This window comes from Trematomus bernacchii, unplaced genomic scaffold (assembly GCF_902827165.1).
Source record: "Trematomus bernacchii unplaced genomic scaffold, fTreBer1.1, whole genome shotgun sequence".
NCBI classification, from domain to species: Eukaryota; Metazoa; Chordata; class Actinopteri; order Perciformes; family Nototheniidae; genus Trematomus; species Trematomus bernacchii.
In genome coordinates this window covers 389,133-407,305 of record NW_022987776.1, presented here as the reverse complement: position 1 = coordinate 407,305, position 18,173 = coordinate 389,133, and the positions used below count along the sequence as shown (strand labels likewise).

At 42.1% G+C, this 18,173-nt stretch overlaps 1 protein-coding gene across 1 annotated transcript; it reads left to right on the top strand.

The window, feature by feature from the left end:
• Window positions 1–5,084: 5,084 nt before the first annotated feature.
• On the top strand, window positions 5,085–16,332 carry LOC117497129 (transcription factor HIVEP2-like). The gene is made up of 6 exons (XM_034149031.1): window positions 5,085–8,402; window positions 9,145–9,289; window positions 10,149–10,325; window positions 13,490–13,588; window positions 13,958–14,583; window positions 15,772–16,332. Exons 1-6 carry the CDS (start codon window positions 5,085–5,087, stop codon window positions 16,102–16,104), a joined length of 4,698 nt encoding a protein of 1,565 aa, XP_034004922.1. The 3' UTR covers window positions 16,105–16,332.
• The last annotated feature ends 1,841 nt before the right edge of the window (window positions 16,333–18,173 follow it).

Here is an 18,173-nt window from a genome sequence, read left to right as displayed (position 1 = left end):
TAGTTTGAGTTTGGCGTCTAGGCTCAGGCCTCATCACTCCACATATTTACAAAGAACATTGAGTGATGATTAGATAACTATCCCCCGAGCCTACAGGTGGAAGCTGGGGTGGAAGCTGGGGTGGAAGCTGGGGTGGAAGCTGGGGTGGAAGCTGGGGTGGAAGCTGGGGTGGAAGCTGGGGTGGAGCTGGGGTGGAAGCTGGGGTGGGAGCTGGGGTGGAAGCTGGGGTGGAAGCTGGGGTGGAAGCTGGGGTGGAAGCTGGGGTGGAAGCTGGGGTAGTGGTGGGGCCGGCGAGCAGCAGCAACATGAAACACAGCAGCAGGAACATGAACATGACTTGCAGCAGCAGCATAGCGAGGCAGAGGCAGGCAGACCTGGCAGCTTAAATAGAGCGGCATGTTTAGGAGAATGTGTTTGGTTGGTTGTAAGAGGGACGAGGTGCCTCAGGTGTTAATGTATCATTGGTGCTCGAGTTGACTGCTTGAACTAGCTCACAGGCTTCGTCCCATTAAGTGCAGATTTTTAAGAGGTAGTTCAAATCTAAAATAAATGGGAACTATTGTAAAATGAAAATAAACAATAAAATACAATCAGTATATGAAAAATGACTGTATGAAAATATGTAGAGTATATTAATAATTAAAAGTGGAAAGGTTTTGCAGGAATTTGATTTAGTTTAACATAAACAAAGTAAAATTAAATAAGAGCAAATATACTATTATAACTTTTATAAATAAGAAAAAATACAGTAAAAATATGGACAGTATAATTTAATTAAAAATCAACAAGAAATACAAAAACAATATGGAAATTGTCTGTAAATAATATATTTAAATGGATAAAATTAGAGGTATGCTCCTGCATTACACGGACATGCCCCCCCCCCAAATTATTTTTAAAAAGAAAAGAAAAAAAAGAAAAGAGACGTGAAGAATCATAAATACACTAAATAAATACAAAAACAAAATAGAAATCGTGTGTGAATAATATATTTAAATGGTAGTGTAGTGCAGGAATGTGCAGCATACCTCCCATTTTATCCTGACATGCCCCCCTCCCTCTCTCTGTCTCAGTGTGAGGCAGCTGAAAGAGCCCTGAATGGTGGGCCTTCGTGCTTCCCCTCCTCGGGCCCCTTTGCTATTTCTGTGCTGGGCTCACGTCACGCTCGGGTATTTTCTCCGGTGACCGGCTGCATCAATAGATCCGTTAAATGTACGCCCGGTGATGGGACTCTTACTCGGTCATTTAGCTCCGTACTGTCGCCCAGGCACCTCCAGAACGGACAAAATGGACTAAAAAAGGCCCAGCGGGGGTCCTGAATGTGACCGTGGACATGGGAACGGGGGCTTTTCAAATGTCAGGTTGGTATCAGGATTATTATTTGAGGTGTGAATGTCAGCTGCTTTCTCTCTCTCACCCCCCCGCTGTGTGTGTGCTTCATGTACGATTTTTTTTAATGGATCCTCTCATTGTCTCCCCCGTGCATGCGGACATAGTGTACCCCAGTTTAACCACTGTACCACCTGCCGCTGTGTGTGGACGTCATGCTGTGTCATATGTTCTGCATGTTACACTCTGGAGGTTTGCATTGTCTCTTATCGGGCTGTCACTCTGCACCCGAGGATGGAAAATACTAAGCAATGAGGTCAGGTCGACCTTGAAGTGTGTGAGTGTGTGTGTGTGTGTGTGTGTGTGTGTGTGTGTGTGTGTGTGTGTGTGTGTGTGTGTGTGTGTGTGTGTGTGGGGGGGGGGGGGGGGGGGCTCCCTGCTGCTGCTGCTGCTGCTGCTGCTGCTGCTGCTGCTGCCAGGCCTTTGAATGTGTGTGTGTTTTCCCCCCCACTTTAGTTCATTCACCTCCCTGTTGAAAACACAGATCGCCATCCTTCATTATCCGCCTCTCTAGCGCTGCAGCGAGAGGCGTTCAAATCCGTCCGGGAAAATGTGTATTTGAGGTAAAATTGGAAAGGCTTTTTGTTATTTTTGGTATTTTTATTCAAAGATTCAAAGGCTTTATTATCTTATGCACAGCTTCAGTGTAGATGTGGTGATGGGAAGTGTGTGTGCTGAAGTCCCAGGCTTCTAAACAAAGCAAATATAGGACATAAATACATGTAAAAGACAAGAAAAATGGGCAAGAAACAAATTATACAAATTAAAACATTTTGTAATATATATTGATAAAGAAAGAAAAAATATGAAGAATAATAAATAATATTAATATACAGAAAATATATCTACTGTACGAACGAATAAACAAGAAGAAAAATATATAACTAATAATAAATAAAAAATAACTCTAAAATGTTCTACATGTCAGTTCAAATTAATTTGATTTGTTGAAGTAATAACATATTCATTATTATTATTATTATTGTTGAATCACACACCCCTCGCCATCCTTCATTATCCACCCTCTCTCTAACGATAAGAGGCGTTCAAATCAGTCGGAAAGCAGAGCTGCAGGAGCACAAAACAGCCACAAATAAAGCTGAGAAAAGGGAGCCTATCATCCCTGAACGTCTCTGTGGAGTCACCTTGGTTATTTAGCGCCTGAGGAGGAGGAGGATGTCCTAATTAAGGGGAACTCAGAGGGTCTGAACCAGATAATCTTACGTAACCTCGTTAAGAGGACAGCGTCTGAAACGGAGACGATGGAGACGACCTCAGAGGCTAAAGATGTGAAACCGGAGAGAAGAGGGATTCACTTTGAGAGGTTTCCGGACGGGATTATGTACGGGAGGTGGGACAAGTACACACATCCTTTACTCAAGTAGACGTACAGATACTCGTGTAAAAGTAAAGAAGTATGGGCTTTGAAATGTCCTTAAGTAAAAAGTACCCATAACTAGCAGCTGTTTTAAAGAGTACCTGACCTCCCTTTATATGAATAGAACAATAATGTCATTGTTAGCTAATGAATGTTTCCATGCTGAACAACGGCAACATGACAACGTTTTCATTGGTCCCTCTTCTTTAGAGAAGACCAGGAAATGATGGATACACGGATCGTGTTCAAATCAATAGGCACGCAATGACTCTAAATAATAATGATCACGCCACCAAACACACATTCAAACTAAAGGAACCAGCCTGTTTGGGAAATGTAACAAGTAGAAAGTACAGGTATTTGGGTTCAACATGTAAGAAGTAGAAAGTACAGGTATTTGTGTTCAAAGTGTAAGAAGTAGAAAGTACAGGTATTTGTGTTCAACATGTAAGAAGTAGAAAGTACAGGTATTTGTGTTCAACATGTAAGAAGTAGAAAGTACAGGTATTTGTGTTCAACATGTAAGAAGTAGAAAGTACAGGTATTTGTGTTCAAAATGTAAGAAGTAGAAAGTACAGGTATTTGTGTTCAACATGTAAGAAGTAGAAAGTACAGGTATTTGTGTTCAACATGTAAGAAGTAGAAAGTACAGGTATTTGTGTTCAACATGTAAGAAGTAGAAAGTACAGGTATTTGTGTTCAACATGTAAGAAGTAGAAAGTACAGGTATTTGTGTTCAACATGTAAGAAGTAGAAAGTACAGGTATTTGGGTTCAACATGTAAGAAGTAGAAAGTACAGGTATTTGGGTTCAACATGTAAGAAGTAGAAAGTACAGGTATTTGTGTTCAACATGTAAGAAGTAGAAAGTACAGGTATTTGTGTTCAAAATGTAAGAAGTCAAAGTAAAAAGTCGTCAGAAAAATAAGTAGTGGAGTAAAGTACTGATCCCAGAAACATGTACTTAAGTACAGTAACAAAGTATTTGTACTCCAATACTTCCCACTCTGCGTACGGGACAGCGTGAAGACTCTGACCCTAGCTGTCATTTATACTGGGGACATGTCCATATACCTTTTGGAAACAGACCATTTTGTCCCCACCCCTTTACCTCAGGGTCATTTGTTAGACATGTTCTGAATATAGGGTGCACAAAGAATTGTAAACTGTGAGAAAGGTGTATTTGTACAATAGAACATCAGAATCAGTATACCTGTATTAGTCCCACAGAGAGGACATTACATGAAGTACTCAGATCTTGAGTAAAAGTAGAAGTAGGGTGGAGTTTTGGACGTATTGGAGTTTATTGGTGATTTTGTTGCAGTCGTCGTACTTCTTCCCATCTTCTGCACAGTTTGTTTGTTGTTAGCGTTGATGATTGTCCCTTTTTCTCAGCATGCAAACCTTCATTGACTTCTTTTGGGGTAAAGCCGACAATATTGATGAGAGCTCTTTAACAGCTTTTGAAAAACACCAAGGAGTGAAACGTAAAACATAGATTTTACAAACAGTTGTAAGTTATGCATACGACCTAAAAAAAGGCTGCACATTTATCATAGAGATATTTACGGCTGGAAATGTATAATGTGTACACACACACACACACACACACACACACACACACACACACACACACACACACACACACACACACACACACACACACACACACACACACACACACACACACACACACACACACACATACACACACACACACACACACACACACACACACACACACACACACACACACACACACACACACCAGGTTCCTTGGTGTTTTTTAAAAAGCTGTTAAAGAGAAAATTATGTGTTTTTTTCCATTCCCGCTGTGAAGGAGCTCGTTATCATTTTTATACTCCCAATTTTATTTGGACGACTTTTAAGAAGGGTGAACTCTGACCAAGTAGTCCAACATGATGTGGTCTTAGTTTGGATAAAACAGCAACTATCAATTAATGCGTAGATTAATTTGTACAGTAATTGGGAAAATCTAAAAACCAAACTAATTTTCCCTGAACTTTTCTATTTAATTCTACATGTGCAGTTTTTGTCAACATTAAGGATTCAATTAAAGCTCAATTTGCATTATTCGATTTAACTTTTGCAAACATTTGTCATATTGTGATTTATATATCTGCAGCATATTTAGAAGAATGTTTTTCTTATACATGCATATCTTTCTAACTGTATGTTCTGTCTGCTTTTCTTCCAGGTGACCCTTCCCCGACATCCGTTCACATGAATGTTAATATCACTACAGTTACATAACAGATTATTGCCCTTGAAAATCGATCCCAAAGACATCGGATTTCATGGAGTCACTTGAAACTACTGCGGCGGCGAGGAGCTCCGATGAGGGTTATGATGGAAATGTGGTTTCAAAGAGAGATATCCCCTCGGAGGAAGCACACGAAGTGGAAACTAAAACTAAAGGATGGCACCGACAACTGGAGGAAGGTCGGAGCGAAGAATCGTTTGAAGATCAGTCCTCAATCCATCAAGACTATGAGGCGAATCCACTGCAATCGACTAAACCGTTTCCCATTGGCAGGCAAAAAGCTGCATTTTCTACACAATCACCTGGCCTTGCATCCCACAGGAAGTCCACCAGTTCACCTGAAGTTCACCAGTGTTCCCATTCAGCCATGGACCCGATTTCCGAGGAGAAGATGGAGCAGAAACCACAAAAGCCCGGGAAGTATGTTTGTGATTATTGTGGGAGAGCATGTGCCAAACCGAGCGTCCTGAAGAAACACATTCGATCGCACACCGGAGAACGACCCTATCCGTGCATCCCCTGCGGATTCTCCTTCAAAACCAAGAGTAACTTATACAAACACAGGAAGTCTCACGCTCACGCCGTCAAAGCCGGTTCGATGTCAGGACTCGCTAGTATCGATTCGTTTGAAGGGGAAGGCGAGTTGTTCTCCGATGCTGAGCAAACATCAGACTCGGATGAGGACACTCTTAGCGACCCGTTGCTGCTTCTTGACTCTCCGGCGGAGGCATCGGATAACACGGCTGTAAAAGTACTCAATCTCATTTCTCAGAAGAAGGGAATCCAGGATGTTCCACAAGAAATCAATGCCGAGACAAGTCGTTCGATTCAATCCAGCGCGATCAAACAAAGGCTGGCTCTGAGGCTTTCTGAGAAAAGAAGCAGCGATTCAGAGAATAATCTGTCGTTGCCGAGTCAATCCAGTAAAGGCAGCACGGATTCGGGATATTTCTCTCGTTCAGAAAGCACAGAGCACCAAACCGGGCCTCCGAACACCAACGCCAAATCCTATCAGGAAATAATGTTCGGGAAATGCTACAAACCGAGCCCAAAGCAGACGGCCGCCGCTTTTGCCGAGGCGGCGGAAAGACGCTCGGAAAGAGGCGTGTCCCGCGTTTTCACCCAGGAAAAAGACGTGGTCGAGTCGATTAAAATAAACACAAAGTCGTTGTTGAGGGAGGACGTTCAGGAACTTCAGTCTGATGCGTTTCTGATCAGAAGCAACTCGATGCCAACGTCTTCCGATGTGTGTCTGAATATGCCTCCCGCACTCAGAGGGAGCCATTCGTTTGACGAGAGAGCGAGTATCGGCGGTATGAGGAGACTCCGGAGACAAGCTGCCTTCGAACACTCGGCAAATGAAAGCCACGTAGATGTAGACGGCGGAAAGATGATGGAGAGCGGTGTGTCAATGATCTCAGGATTGGAAATAGAAAGCTGCCCCTCTGGTACGAGCCATCAGAGACACGCCATGGAGCTGGCAACGCGGAAACGTCGGAAAGAGAAACGGGAAGAGGAAGATCTGTCGGGACAATACGAGGGACGGGATGAATGTGAGGAGATGTTTGACTCAAGTAAAGACTACGATGTTAAACAAGCTGTGGCTGGCATTATGGCGTTAGGACACCCGCAGTTTGACATATCAGTGAGTCCGGAAATGTCTGGTCGTAAAACTTTAGGGAATGTAATATCTGTTATCCAGCACACAAACTCCATAAACAGGCCTCACTCTGAACAGTATCACGCGCTGAGACAGGAAGGGATTTCATTTCAAGCGATGGAGTCGAGTCAATCGTTGGAGAGGAGCGATCAGTTGTTTCAAATCCCCAAATTGGTGCGGCAACCCAGCATACAAGTCCCAGAAATCAGGGTGACGGTGGAGCCCGACAGCCCAGAAAAAGCTCCCGAGGTGAAGGTAAAAGAGCCGGAGAAGGAGGAGTTTCAGTGGCCTCAGAGGAGTGAAACCTTAGCACAATTCCCTCCGGAGAAACTCCCCCCGAAGAAGAAGAGGCTCCGCTTGGCCGACATCGAGCACTCCTCCGGGGAATCTAGTTTTGAGTCGGCGTGTACAAGTCTCTCCCGAAGTCCAAGCCAAGACAGCAACTTATCTTATTGCTCCACCTTTTCCTTCGACAGGGAGGAGGTTTTGAAGTCGCCCGCCCGACAAGATGAGTTTGGAAAACCGTTGGAGCTTCTGGCGGTGCCGGGAAGCGTTCATAACTTATCGCTACTCAACCAGAGACAACAACACGAAATGAGGCGATCGTCTTCAGAACAAGCGCCTTGTAACTTACGCAAGGAACTACCAGAGGCTCGTAGCATATCGTTCGATTACGGTAGCCTTACGCAAACTTCTAAACTTAGACACGTGGATTCGAGGGAGAGAATGAGGGGGGATTTGGTGAGGCAGGAATCGTTGAATATGGAAACTGAAGTGGGGCAGCAAGGGTTTCACCTCAGCAACACTTTGCCAATATTCTCCACCGGGAACACGTTTCCCCAGCTGTCCCATCCGAGCCTCTTAGTTCCCGTGAGATTACAAACTCACGTGCCATCGTACGGCAGCATCACGTACACGTCAGTATCACAGATTTTCGACAATCAGTACGAAAGCGCCGCCTCTCAGACTCAGATCTCTCGTGTTTCCAGACAGACGTCGACGGAAGCTCTCGATTTGTCGTCGGCTAAACTGAAAACGGGCATTCCTCTTTCTCTGACGTCCAGAACCATTTCCATCACCAACGCCTCCAGTGGTGGCGCCAACAAACGGATGCTTTCGCCCGCCAGCAGCCTGGATCTTTTCATGGAGGTGAAGCAGCAGAAACGGGTGAAAGAGGAGCGGATGTTCGGGCAGATCGTGGAGGAACTGAGCGCCGTGGAGCTAGGGAAATGTTACCTGAGCGAAGAGAAGGGGCGAGCGTCAACACCTCAGGTTATCACACGACTCGAATCCACGATGGAAAGCAGCTCGCCTCCGTACGGGAAAGAAATTGGTGTTGAGAAGCGAGTGGAATTGGTGGCGAAACTCGTTACCAATCAAGATGTTTTGATCTCCGAGCATTCAAGATCGTTTCCGAGTCTTCGCACGACGACAGGGGTTAGCTGGTGTTTCCTGAACCACACAAAGCCGAACTACTTGCACAGCGACGCCCCGTTTTCCTCCGTTTACGCCTCGTGGGGCGTCAGTAGCCACAACCCAAACCCTTTGGATTTGAACACAAGCGCTGCCTTGGCTCTACTGAGATCCAAACAGAAAGGAGGCTCTGTTATCTATAGCAAGGCAGCCATTGGTCAACCAGGTGCAGGGAAGTTGGTGTCGTCGCTCCTCATGTGGAGGCAAACCGTGGAGCAGGTGAGGAAATATCCTAAATACCTTTTTATTTCACACTGGTCCATTTTGCATACATAACAAGTCTTCTTTCAGACCTGTAGTCTCTCAGGGATTTGAAATGTAGAATGCTTTATTACCCAACATTTGTCAAACTCTTAGATATTTTGGCCAAATCTGCAGATATGAGCTTTAATTCATTAGTGCAATGTGTTGCATTAGATATGGGTTGTTAACATTGAGATATACTGACAATAGCTGCAATTAGTTGCAAATAAACCAGGTCAATTTTTGAAAAACACAAACATATTACATCCAAAACCCTCATTGTGTAATTAGTGTTACTTTTCAATGTATTACTATTATTGCTAATTTTCAAGATGCAATTATTACTTATATTCATAACAAAACAAATTGCAGAATATCTTTGGACATTTATACACATCGACATGGGCTTTGAGGACCTGAGATAGACATTTTTAACAATTTTCTTGTTTCTTTTACACCAAAATCGACTTAACTAGAATATAATCTGCAATACTGACCCTAAAATCATAGTTTTTCAGAGAGTACATGAGTATTAATTAGGTAGTTTAATTTAATTGAGGTTTTCTGTAGAGTTTCCCCCTTCAGCATTATCCATGTTTGCCAAACATTTCGTGTAGCGCCATGTTTGACATTCAATATTGTCAGCATCGCGTTACGCCGTCGATACGGTGTCCGCTTTAAAATGGATGTTAACAAAATGTTTGTTCATCCGATTCAGCTGCAGAGGAAACCGGAGCCCCGAGAGAACGACGCCACTTACGGGAAGAAGGAGAAAGAAATCAGAGTGAAATCTGCCAAAGACGAGTGGAAAGAGCGGGAGGCCGTTCAGACGCTGCCAACTCGAATCAAGATCTTTGAGGGGGGGGTCAGTGAAGATATCAGCTATCATAACACTCTGCTGACAGCACAGCGCTATTTAGGGACAGGGGGAAGTACTCAAAGGGGGGGGAGTACTCAGAGGGGGGGAGTACTCAGAGGGCGGGGAGTACTCAGAGGGAGGGAGTACTCAGAGGGCGGGGAGTACTCAGAGGGGGGGGAAGACTCAGAGGGGGGGAGTTCTCAGATATAGTACTACAGTACAAGGAGAAGTACTCAGATCTTGAGTAAAAGTAGAAGTACCAGAGTGTAGGAATACTGTGTTACAGTAAAAGTCCTGCATTCAAAATGTTCCTCAAGTAAAAGTAGAATGTATTGGCATCAAAATAGTTAAAGTAGCAACAGTATAAGTAGTGAGATCTTGTACTTGAGTAAAAGTAGAAGTACTCAGATCTTGTACTTTATTAAAAGTAGAAGTACTCAGATCTTGTACTTGAGTAAAAGTAGAAGTACTCAGATCTTGTACTTGAGTAAAAGTAGAAGTACTCAGGTCTTGTACTTGAGTAAAAGTAGAAGTACTCAGGTCTTGTACTTGAGTAAAAGTAGAAGTACCAGAGTGTAGGAATACTCTGTTACAGTCAAAGTCCTGCATTCAAAATGTTCCTCAAGTGAAAGTATAAAAGTATTCTCATCAAAATATAGTGAAAGTAGCGACAGTAAAAGTATTCATTGTGCAGATTGGTCCATTTCAGAATAATATATATGATATGTTTTATAATGATTGATCATGAAAGTGTTCTCAAAGCTGGTAAAGGTGCAGCTAGTTTGAATGACTTTGTATACTGCAGGGTAGCTAGTGGATTTACTCCAGGTGGAACTAAAGTCTGAAACTGTTTCTGTGTTCCAGGTATAAGTCCAATGAGGAGTATGTGTATGTGCGAGGTCGCGGTCGGGGGAAATATATCTGCGAGGAGTGTGGGATCCGCTGCAAGAAGCCGAGCATGTTGAAGAAACACATCCGAACTCACACTGACGTCCGGCCGTACGTCTGCAGGGTCTGCAACTTCGCCTTCAAGACTAAAGGTAAGGCAAGGCAAGGCAAGGCAAGTTTATTTATATAGCACCTTTCAACACAAGGTAATTCAAAGTGCTTTACAAAAATGGAAGACATTTTAAAAATGGCATTTAAAATCAGTCATTAAAAAGAAAAGATAATAAAATAAACATTAAAAGAAAAAATACATGGATAAAAGTTAAAAGTTACAGTGCAGTTTAAGATGTGAATAGTTCAATTAAAAGCAGCGGCAAAAAGAAAAGTCTTCAGCCTGGATTTAAAAGTAGTAAGAGTTGCAGCGGACCTGCAGGTTTCTGGGAGTTTGTTCCAGATATTTGGAGCATAATAACTGAATGCTGCTTTACCATGTTTAGTTCTGACTCTGGGGACAGAAAGCTGACCAGTCCCTGAAGACCTGAGAGTTCTGGATGGTTCATAATTTAGCAGTAGGTCAGACATGTATTTTGGGCCTAAACCATTCAAAGCTTTATAAACCAGCAACAATATTTTGAAATCTATTCTTTGACACACAGGAAGCCAGTGTAAGGAATTCAGAACAGGAGTGATGTGATCCACTTTCTTAGTGTTAGTGAGGACTCGAGCAGCGGCGTTCTGAATTAGCTGCAGCTTTCTAATAGATGTTTTAGTGAGACCTGTAAAGACACCATTGCAGTAGTCGAGTCTACTGAAGATAAAAGCATGGACAAGTCTTTCCAAATCCTGCTGTGACATTAGTCCTTTAATCCTAGGTATGTTCTTCAGGTGATAGTAGGCTGATTTAGTAACTGTTTTAATGTGACTGTTGAAACTCAGGTCAGAGTCCATGACTACACCTAGATTTCTGGCTTTATCTGTTGTTTTGAACATTGCAGACTGAAGCTCAGCGCTAACTTTTATACGTTCTGCCTTGGCTCCAAAAACCATTACCTCAGTTTTATCTTTGTTTAATTGGAGAAAGTTCTGACACATCCAGTCATTGATTTTGGAGCATAATCTCCTGGTGAAATTGTTACGTAAATTTGTGTGTCATCCGCATAGCTATGGTAACTTATTTTGTTGTTTTTCATTATCTGAGCCAGTGGTAGCATGTAGATGTTAAAGAGAAGAGGCCCCAAGATGGAGCCTTGAGGTACCCCACATGTCATATTTGTCAACTCAGATGTGTATTTACCTATAGAAACAAAGTTTTTTCTGTCCTTTAAGTAGGACTCAAACCAATTTAGAACTGTTGCCGAAAGTCCCACCCAGTTTTCTAGTCGGTCTAGTAATATGTTGTGGTCAACAGTGTCAAACGCAGCACTGAGATCTAATAATACTAACACTGAAGTTCTGCCACTGTCTGTGTTTAAGTGGATGTCATTGAAGACCTTTACAAGAGCAGTCTCAGTGCTGTGGTTTGGACGAAAGCCTGACTGGAACACATCCAAACAGTTATTTAAATGCAAGAAGTTACTCAACTGTTGAAATACAACTTTTTCAATGATTTTACCTAGAAATGGCAGGTTTGATATTGGCCTGTAATTGTTCATTACTGAGGCATCTAGATTATTCTTTTTAAAGAGCGGTTTAATGACTGCAGTTTTCAGGGCCTCTGGAAAAATACCTGAGTGAAGAGATGTGTTTACTATATGAAGTAGATCTGAGGCCATGCAAGGAAAAACATCTTTGAAAAATCCTGTTGGAATAATATCAAGGCAGCAGGAGGAGGATTTCAGAAGTTGAATAATGTCCTCTAAGTTTTTACCATTAATCTGATGGAATTGTGTCATGGTGTTTGAATTGATATTAGGTGGTACATACACATTGTTAGAAAACTCTCCCTGGTCTCCAGCTTGAGCTTCAATCTCAGGATCCATGTATTTGTGATCCTCTCCAGAATGGAAGTAGTCATCACATACAGAGCATCAACTAGTTCCTGAACAGTGTCCTTCACATGCTGATATCCAAGAGAGGGAGTTACACAGTCACACGATGGAGGAATACCGGTTCTTGTAATCATACATCCTGTCATGTACAAAATGCTGAGTTTTTTCTCAAAATGTTGGCTTTTTTCTGAAAATCTGAAAATCCTGACTTTTTTCTCAAAATCCTGACTTTTTTCTCAAGATTCTGACTTTTTTCTCAAAATCTCGAAAATCCTGACCTTTTTCTCAAAATCTCGAAAATCCTGACTTTTTTTCTCAAAATCTCAAAATTATAAATTTTTCTCAAAATCCTGACTTTTTTCTCAAAATTATGACTTTTTTTCTCAAAATCTCGAAAATCCTGACTTTTTTCTCAAAATCTCAAAATTATGAATTTTTCTCAAAATTATGAATTTTCCTCAAAATTATGAATTTTCCTCAAAATTATGACTTTTTCTGAATACTTAAAAATGTTAATAATCACTCGTCCCCGGCTTGAGCTTCAATCTCAGGATCCATGTATCTGTGATCCTCTCCAGAATGGAAGTAGTCATCACATACAGAGCATCAACTAGTTCCTGAACAGTGTCCTTCACATGCTGATATCCAAGAGAGGGAGTTACACAGTCACAAGATGGAGGAATAGAAAGCAGTATTCAATGTTTACTTCAGATTAGCTCCACGTCAGAAATGAGCATGCTTGTCATATGTCTATCTCCATAGAGGCTGAATCATCATGTTAATCACATAATAATGATGAGCTGAAATACTGTGAAACTTTATCTAAACTAAAACTATTATTTAGAAACCAAATCCTGAATGGTTCTGAGCAGGACCTGTGAACTCATGCTTGCTATTTTTGTCGTTTAAAAGTTATTTATTTTTGGGTTTTATTGTACAAAAAAAAGATATTTATTTTGACTGACTTCATGGATCACGGTTTTGCCTTTTTTAGCCCATACCAAAATATAAAATACACATTATTTATATCCAGTTTGTTTATCTAGAAACTAACTGATACACATCTATTCATTTGAATTAGGAATGAGGTACATGTCAGAGAAACAAAAATAAGTTTGCATATATAAACACTAGTTGTTCTAGTTGTTAAATCTGAGCTTTTTTATCCACTTATTTATATTATTTCTTTGCCGACTTTTCTAAATTGGACTCTTAAAATGGATCAGCTTTCTTTCATAAAAGGACAACTATTTTGGCTCCATGAAATACGTGTGAAAATTTTGTTCAAATCAAATCTGTTTCTCATCCTTTGTGTTCTTGTTTTACAGGAAACCTGACTAAACATATGAAGTCGAAGGCGCACATGAAGAAATGTCTTGAGCTGGGAGTGTCGGTGACGATGGATGATACGGAGATACTGGAACAGGGTATCTATAATATATCATATTCAATTGACTTGTTTATAGACTCTTCTCACTATTTCTATTTGATTTGTATTTACTTGCACTATTTAATTAGTTTTATTTGTTCTATGTCCTATATATATTCATTGTGCACTGTTGAAGGAGTCTGTGACTTCCGTTATTCATTGCCATATCTACTGTCGCTAATGTGCACAGGACAATAAAGCCTTGAATCTTGAAAAGGGTAACGTACCGACTTATATAGACTTATCTGATGTTCATTTAATGGTTTAGTGGTTATTGCTTCAGTGAGTGCAGGAATGAGTCCTAGCCTAATACAAATGAAAAAGACAGCATTTCAGCTCAAACTAAACTGCTGTTTCTCTTTTGAAGTGGACGAATCAAAGACATCGGTCACCACCAAACACCAGTTCTCAGACGCCGATGATTCGGACGGTATGGACGAAGACGAGATTGACGAAGAGGACGAAGAGGACGAGGATTACGACGGCGATTCGACTCCGAAACTGCGTTCGAGGAGCACGAGTCCTCAATCGTGTGGTGTCACGTCTTTATCCGTCACCTCCACCATCCACGGATACTCGAAGTCTACGGACGAAGACTCGTTGACGATGCTTTCTCCGGATCAAACCAGCTTCCTGTTCGACCCGTACACTTCCTGTCTGCTGTCTCCAGGATGGGAGTCTCCGATCAGAGAACCGTCTCCATCACGTCTTCGTTATCCGTCCCCGATGAGGGAACTTTCCCCGAGAGGACGGTCTTCCCCTCGTTGGGATTCCTCTCCGTTGAGGCCCAGTTCTCCCAGTTTCTCCCCCATTCAGAGGCCCCTCTCCCCCGGGGAGGCGTCGGCCAGAGGGAGGCAGAGGGTTGTGCTCAGAGCGGTTTCTCCACGCAGAGGATCACATCAACATCAACATCAACATCAACACAAGGGGGAGAAGAGCCGAGCGCAGGCCATCAAGATGGAGATGGAGAAAGGACACTTTGAAATGGAGACGGTAAGGAAGTTGTACAACCCTGAGTTATAGGGTTAGGAATCTATACTCAAACATAAACAAAGGAAAGATATGATTGTTTATGTTGGGAGTAGAAAGATACACCTCAACACTTCAGGTCCCGTTGCTTATCCGAAACGCCAATGAGCAAATTCCCAAAAGATGTGAAACCGTTCCACATTGCAGATTGTCAACATCAATATTTCCTTGTTGTTTTTAATTGTTTCGGCACATAGCCTTCCTTTGTGAGATTCAAGCTGATCCTGACTTTGATATATGGGATGTGCCATCTTTTCTTTCTTTTCAAAACCACGAAGAGTCTTTGAAATGGAGATGATCGATCATGAATTGATAAACCTCTGAAAATATGGTTCAGATTTGGATGATCTTTGGTGGGAAGTGTGGCCCTGGGCAAAGATACCTTTGATAATGTTTTGGAAAAGGAAGTTGAAACTCACCAATTTGGTGCTACACCTACAGTCCAAGAAGCATTTCCCCCAAAATGGTGGAAAGGTAACACATTGCAGATTCCCAAGTCAAATATGTTCTTGTTTATTTCCTTGTTTTGGGACGGAGACTTAATGAGAGTGTTTTAAACGAGCCCTGACTTGGAAATACCCTTCCACGTTTTGTTGGGACTGTTTCTTTACAGATTCAGAACTACACTAACCTTTGAGATGAAAATGATAGGTTTCGGGAGGTTCGGCACCTAATAGGCTTTAGATTTGGATGATAGCGGTGGGAAGTTTTGGCCTTTGGCAAAGAAAATAAGTTGAAACTCACCAATTTGATTCCCAGCCCGAAGCTAAACCAAAAGTCTGGTTAAGCATTTGACCCCAAAATTATGGAAAGATTCCCAAGTCAAATATGTCCTTGTTTATTTCCTTGTTTTGGGACAGAACATCTGGGATAGGCGACGCTTCCACGTTTTCTTTAGGACTGTTTCTTTACAGATTCAGAACTACGATAGCCTTTGAAATGGAGATGATAGGTTTGGGAGGTTCGGGAGGTTAATAGGGTTTAGATGAAGGGAAGTTTCGGCCTTTGGCAAAGAAACAAGTTATCATCAAAGATGCTAGACCCCCCAGACCCCTAGACTTAGAAATGTGGAATATGCTTTACTAAATGCTGTGTCAAAAACACTTTTGTCGCAACACTAATAAAGGAACTCTGATTCTCTTTTGTTTCCAGGATCAGAGGAGCAGCTTGTCGCCCCCCCAAAACCTCCTCAGCCACCTTCCCCTTCACTCCCAGCATTCAACCCGCTCTCTTCTCCCATTGGTTCCCATTGGAGGACACCAGATGTTACCCTCCACCTCCACACCTCCACCTTCCTCCAGCCCTGACGCCCCCCTCTCCTCGGCCCCGACGACCCCCAGCAGCGAGGGGTCGTTCCTGGGCATCGAATCTGCAGTGGAAGACGCTGGAGGAGAAAATAACCCGGGGAAAAACCCGGAACAGGAAGTACAAACTTGCCTAAACGCCATCGCCTCGCTGAAGATCACCACAGAGGAACCTCACTGAGAAACTCATCTCACTCTCATCTTTAAATTTAACCCCCTCAGAGGATCTTTATAAACGCCCTCTGGTGTTGCACATCGCTCCGTTTGACGAGGAGATTGAAACAGAAGAAGAGGAAGAACTTGAAACAGAAGAAGGATAACTTGAAACAGAAGGGGAAGAATAACTTGAAACAGAAGAACTTGAAACAGAAGAAGGACTTGAAACAGAAGAACTTGAAACAAAAGGACTTGAAACAAAAGGACTTGAAACAGAAGAACTTGAAACAGGAGAACTCGAAACAGAAGGACTTGAAACAAAAGGACTTGAAACAGAAGAAGGACTTGAAACAGAAGAACTTGAAACAAAAGGACTTGAAACAGGAGAACTTGAAACAGAAGAACTTGAAACAGGAGAACTCGAAACAGAAGAAGGAGAACTTGAAAAGGTGCCGAAGGAGAACCGGAGAACCGGAGAATCATTGCTGGGTGCAGGTGCAATACGGAAAGATATTATGCTAATATGCCTTTGTCTGACATAGTAGTTTGCATACAATTGCACATAAATTATATTTATGGATCTGTACGATACTTATACTCCTTCTTAGATGCATACGAATATTTGACTGTATGTGTACTTTGAGAATAGACTGTTGTTTAATGTAATCATATCGAGGTGTGATGCAGTAGTGCAGTAACTGAACACTATTTATATAAGGGGAAATGTGTGTATTATGAAACAGTCTGACCAAATTTGAAGTAGACGCTTTTCTCGTGCAGTTTGGTGCTTCGGAAGCGGCGGCGAGGGTCTGTGCCTTTACTTTGCTTTTCATCTTTTATTTATTTATTATGGGAAGAAAGCTCTTTGTTTCTCGTGCCGTCGATCCGGCTGCAGCTTGATTTATTGTGAAACAATCTTTTAAAAAAAAAAAGGAAAACAGAAAAGTTTCCTATGTTGCATTTTTCTAAATGTCGTGGTTTTTATCTTGGTAAAAAAAATGCATGGAATTTGCTATTGCACAAAAATAGATAAGATGTAAGATGTATTTATATATTAGAACGTGAGCACTTATTGAGATATTTGACTACTATTTATATGGTATATCTGTACTTATGCAGCGGTTTGAGCCACGTCTTTGCTTTGGTTACGTTTTTCTCTCACACACAAGACCAGAAGCGTTTCATGACGATGCACTTTCATGCTTTCATCTTGAAAATAAGGGAGTTTTTATTTGTGTTAATTTTTTAGAAACATTCCAGTTTTTTTTCTCATTTTGTGAAACTTGTTGCACAAAAATTCAAGGGGCTATGATGATCAGTGGACGGTCTGTTGTCTTGCATTTAACTGCAGAAATCAATATCACTTTACTGTAAGGTATACTTTAGTGCTAATCCTGCACCAGATGCATCTCTCTGTACATAAAGGTGTATTTCTATGATTTAAAGTCTTTTTGCAGTGTTGAAACTTTTTATGTGGATGTTTATATCTCTTTGAGAGGTTAAAATGTACGGTGGCCCACAGGTACAAACACTTTACAATGACCCAGATATAAAAACACAAATGTTCCACATGAAGAAACATCTCCAGCAACTTGACAACACGTGCAGCGTTTAGAGAACATTCAGCAACTTGAGGAGACATGCGCAGCATTTACTAAAAGCTAGGGGACACTAAAGAGTGACGCACACAGCTGTGTGCGTCACTCTTTAGTGTCCCCTGGTCTCCCAGCTGTGTGCGTCACTCTTTAGTGTCCCCTGGGCCGTTTCTCAATCTCGAGGATATTGGCTTCCAAGCCAATATCTTCTCATATGACGCACACCTGCACACTTGCTAGCCTGTTCCACTCTTCGTTTTCCGAATGCCAGGAAGTATTCTTGCCTTGCTTCTAAAGGAAGTGACTCGGAAGACATGTGCTACCAAGCAAGCGTACTCGCGATTGAGAAACACCCCTGGTCTCCCAGCTGTGTGCGTCACTCTTTAGTGTCCCCTGGTTTCCCAGCTGTGTGCGTCACTCTTTAGTGTCCCCTGGTCTCCCAGCTGTGTGCGTCACTCTTTAGTGTCCCCTGGTCTCCCAGCTGTGTGCATCACTCTTT

Excerpts from the sequence above, each read along its gene's own strand:
- LOC117497129 (XM_034149031.1), top strand. The coding sequence starts at position 5,085 with ATGGAGTCACTTGAAACTACTGCGGCGGCGAGGAGCTCCGATGAGGGT. Across the intron at positions 8,403-9,144 it reads GGAGGCAAACCGTGGAGCAG|CTGCAGAGGAAACCGGAGCC; the intron begins GTGAGGAAATAT and ends CATCCGATTCAG. Across the intron at positions 13,589-13,957 it reads TACGGAGATACTGGAACAGG|TGGACGAATCAAAGACATCG; the intron begins GTATCTATAATA and ends TCTCTTTTGAAG.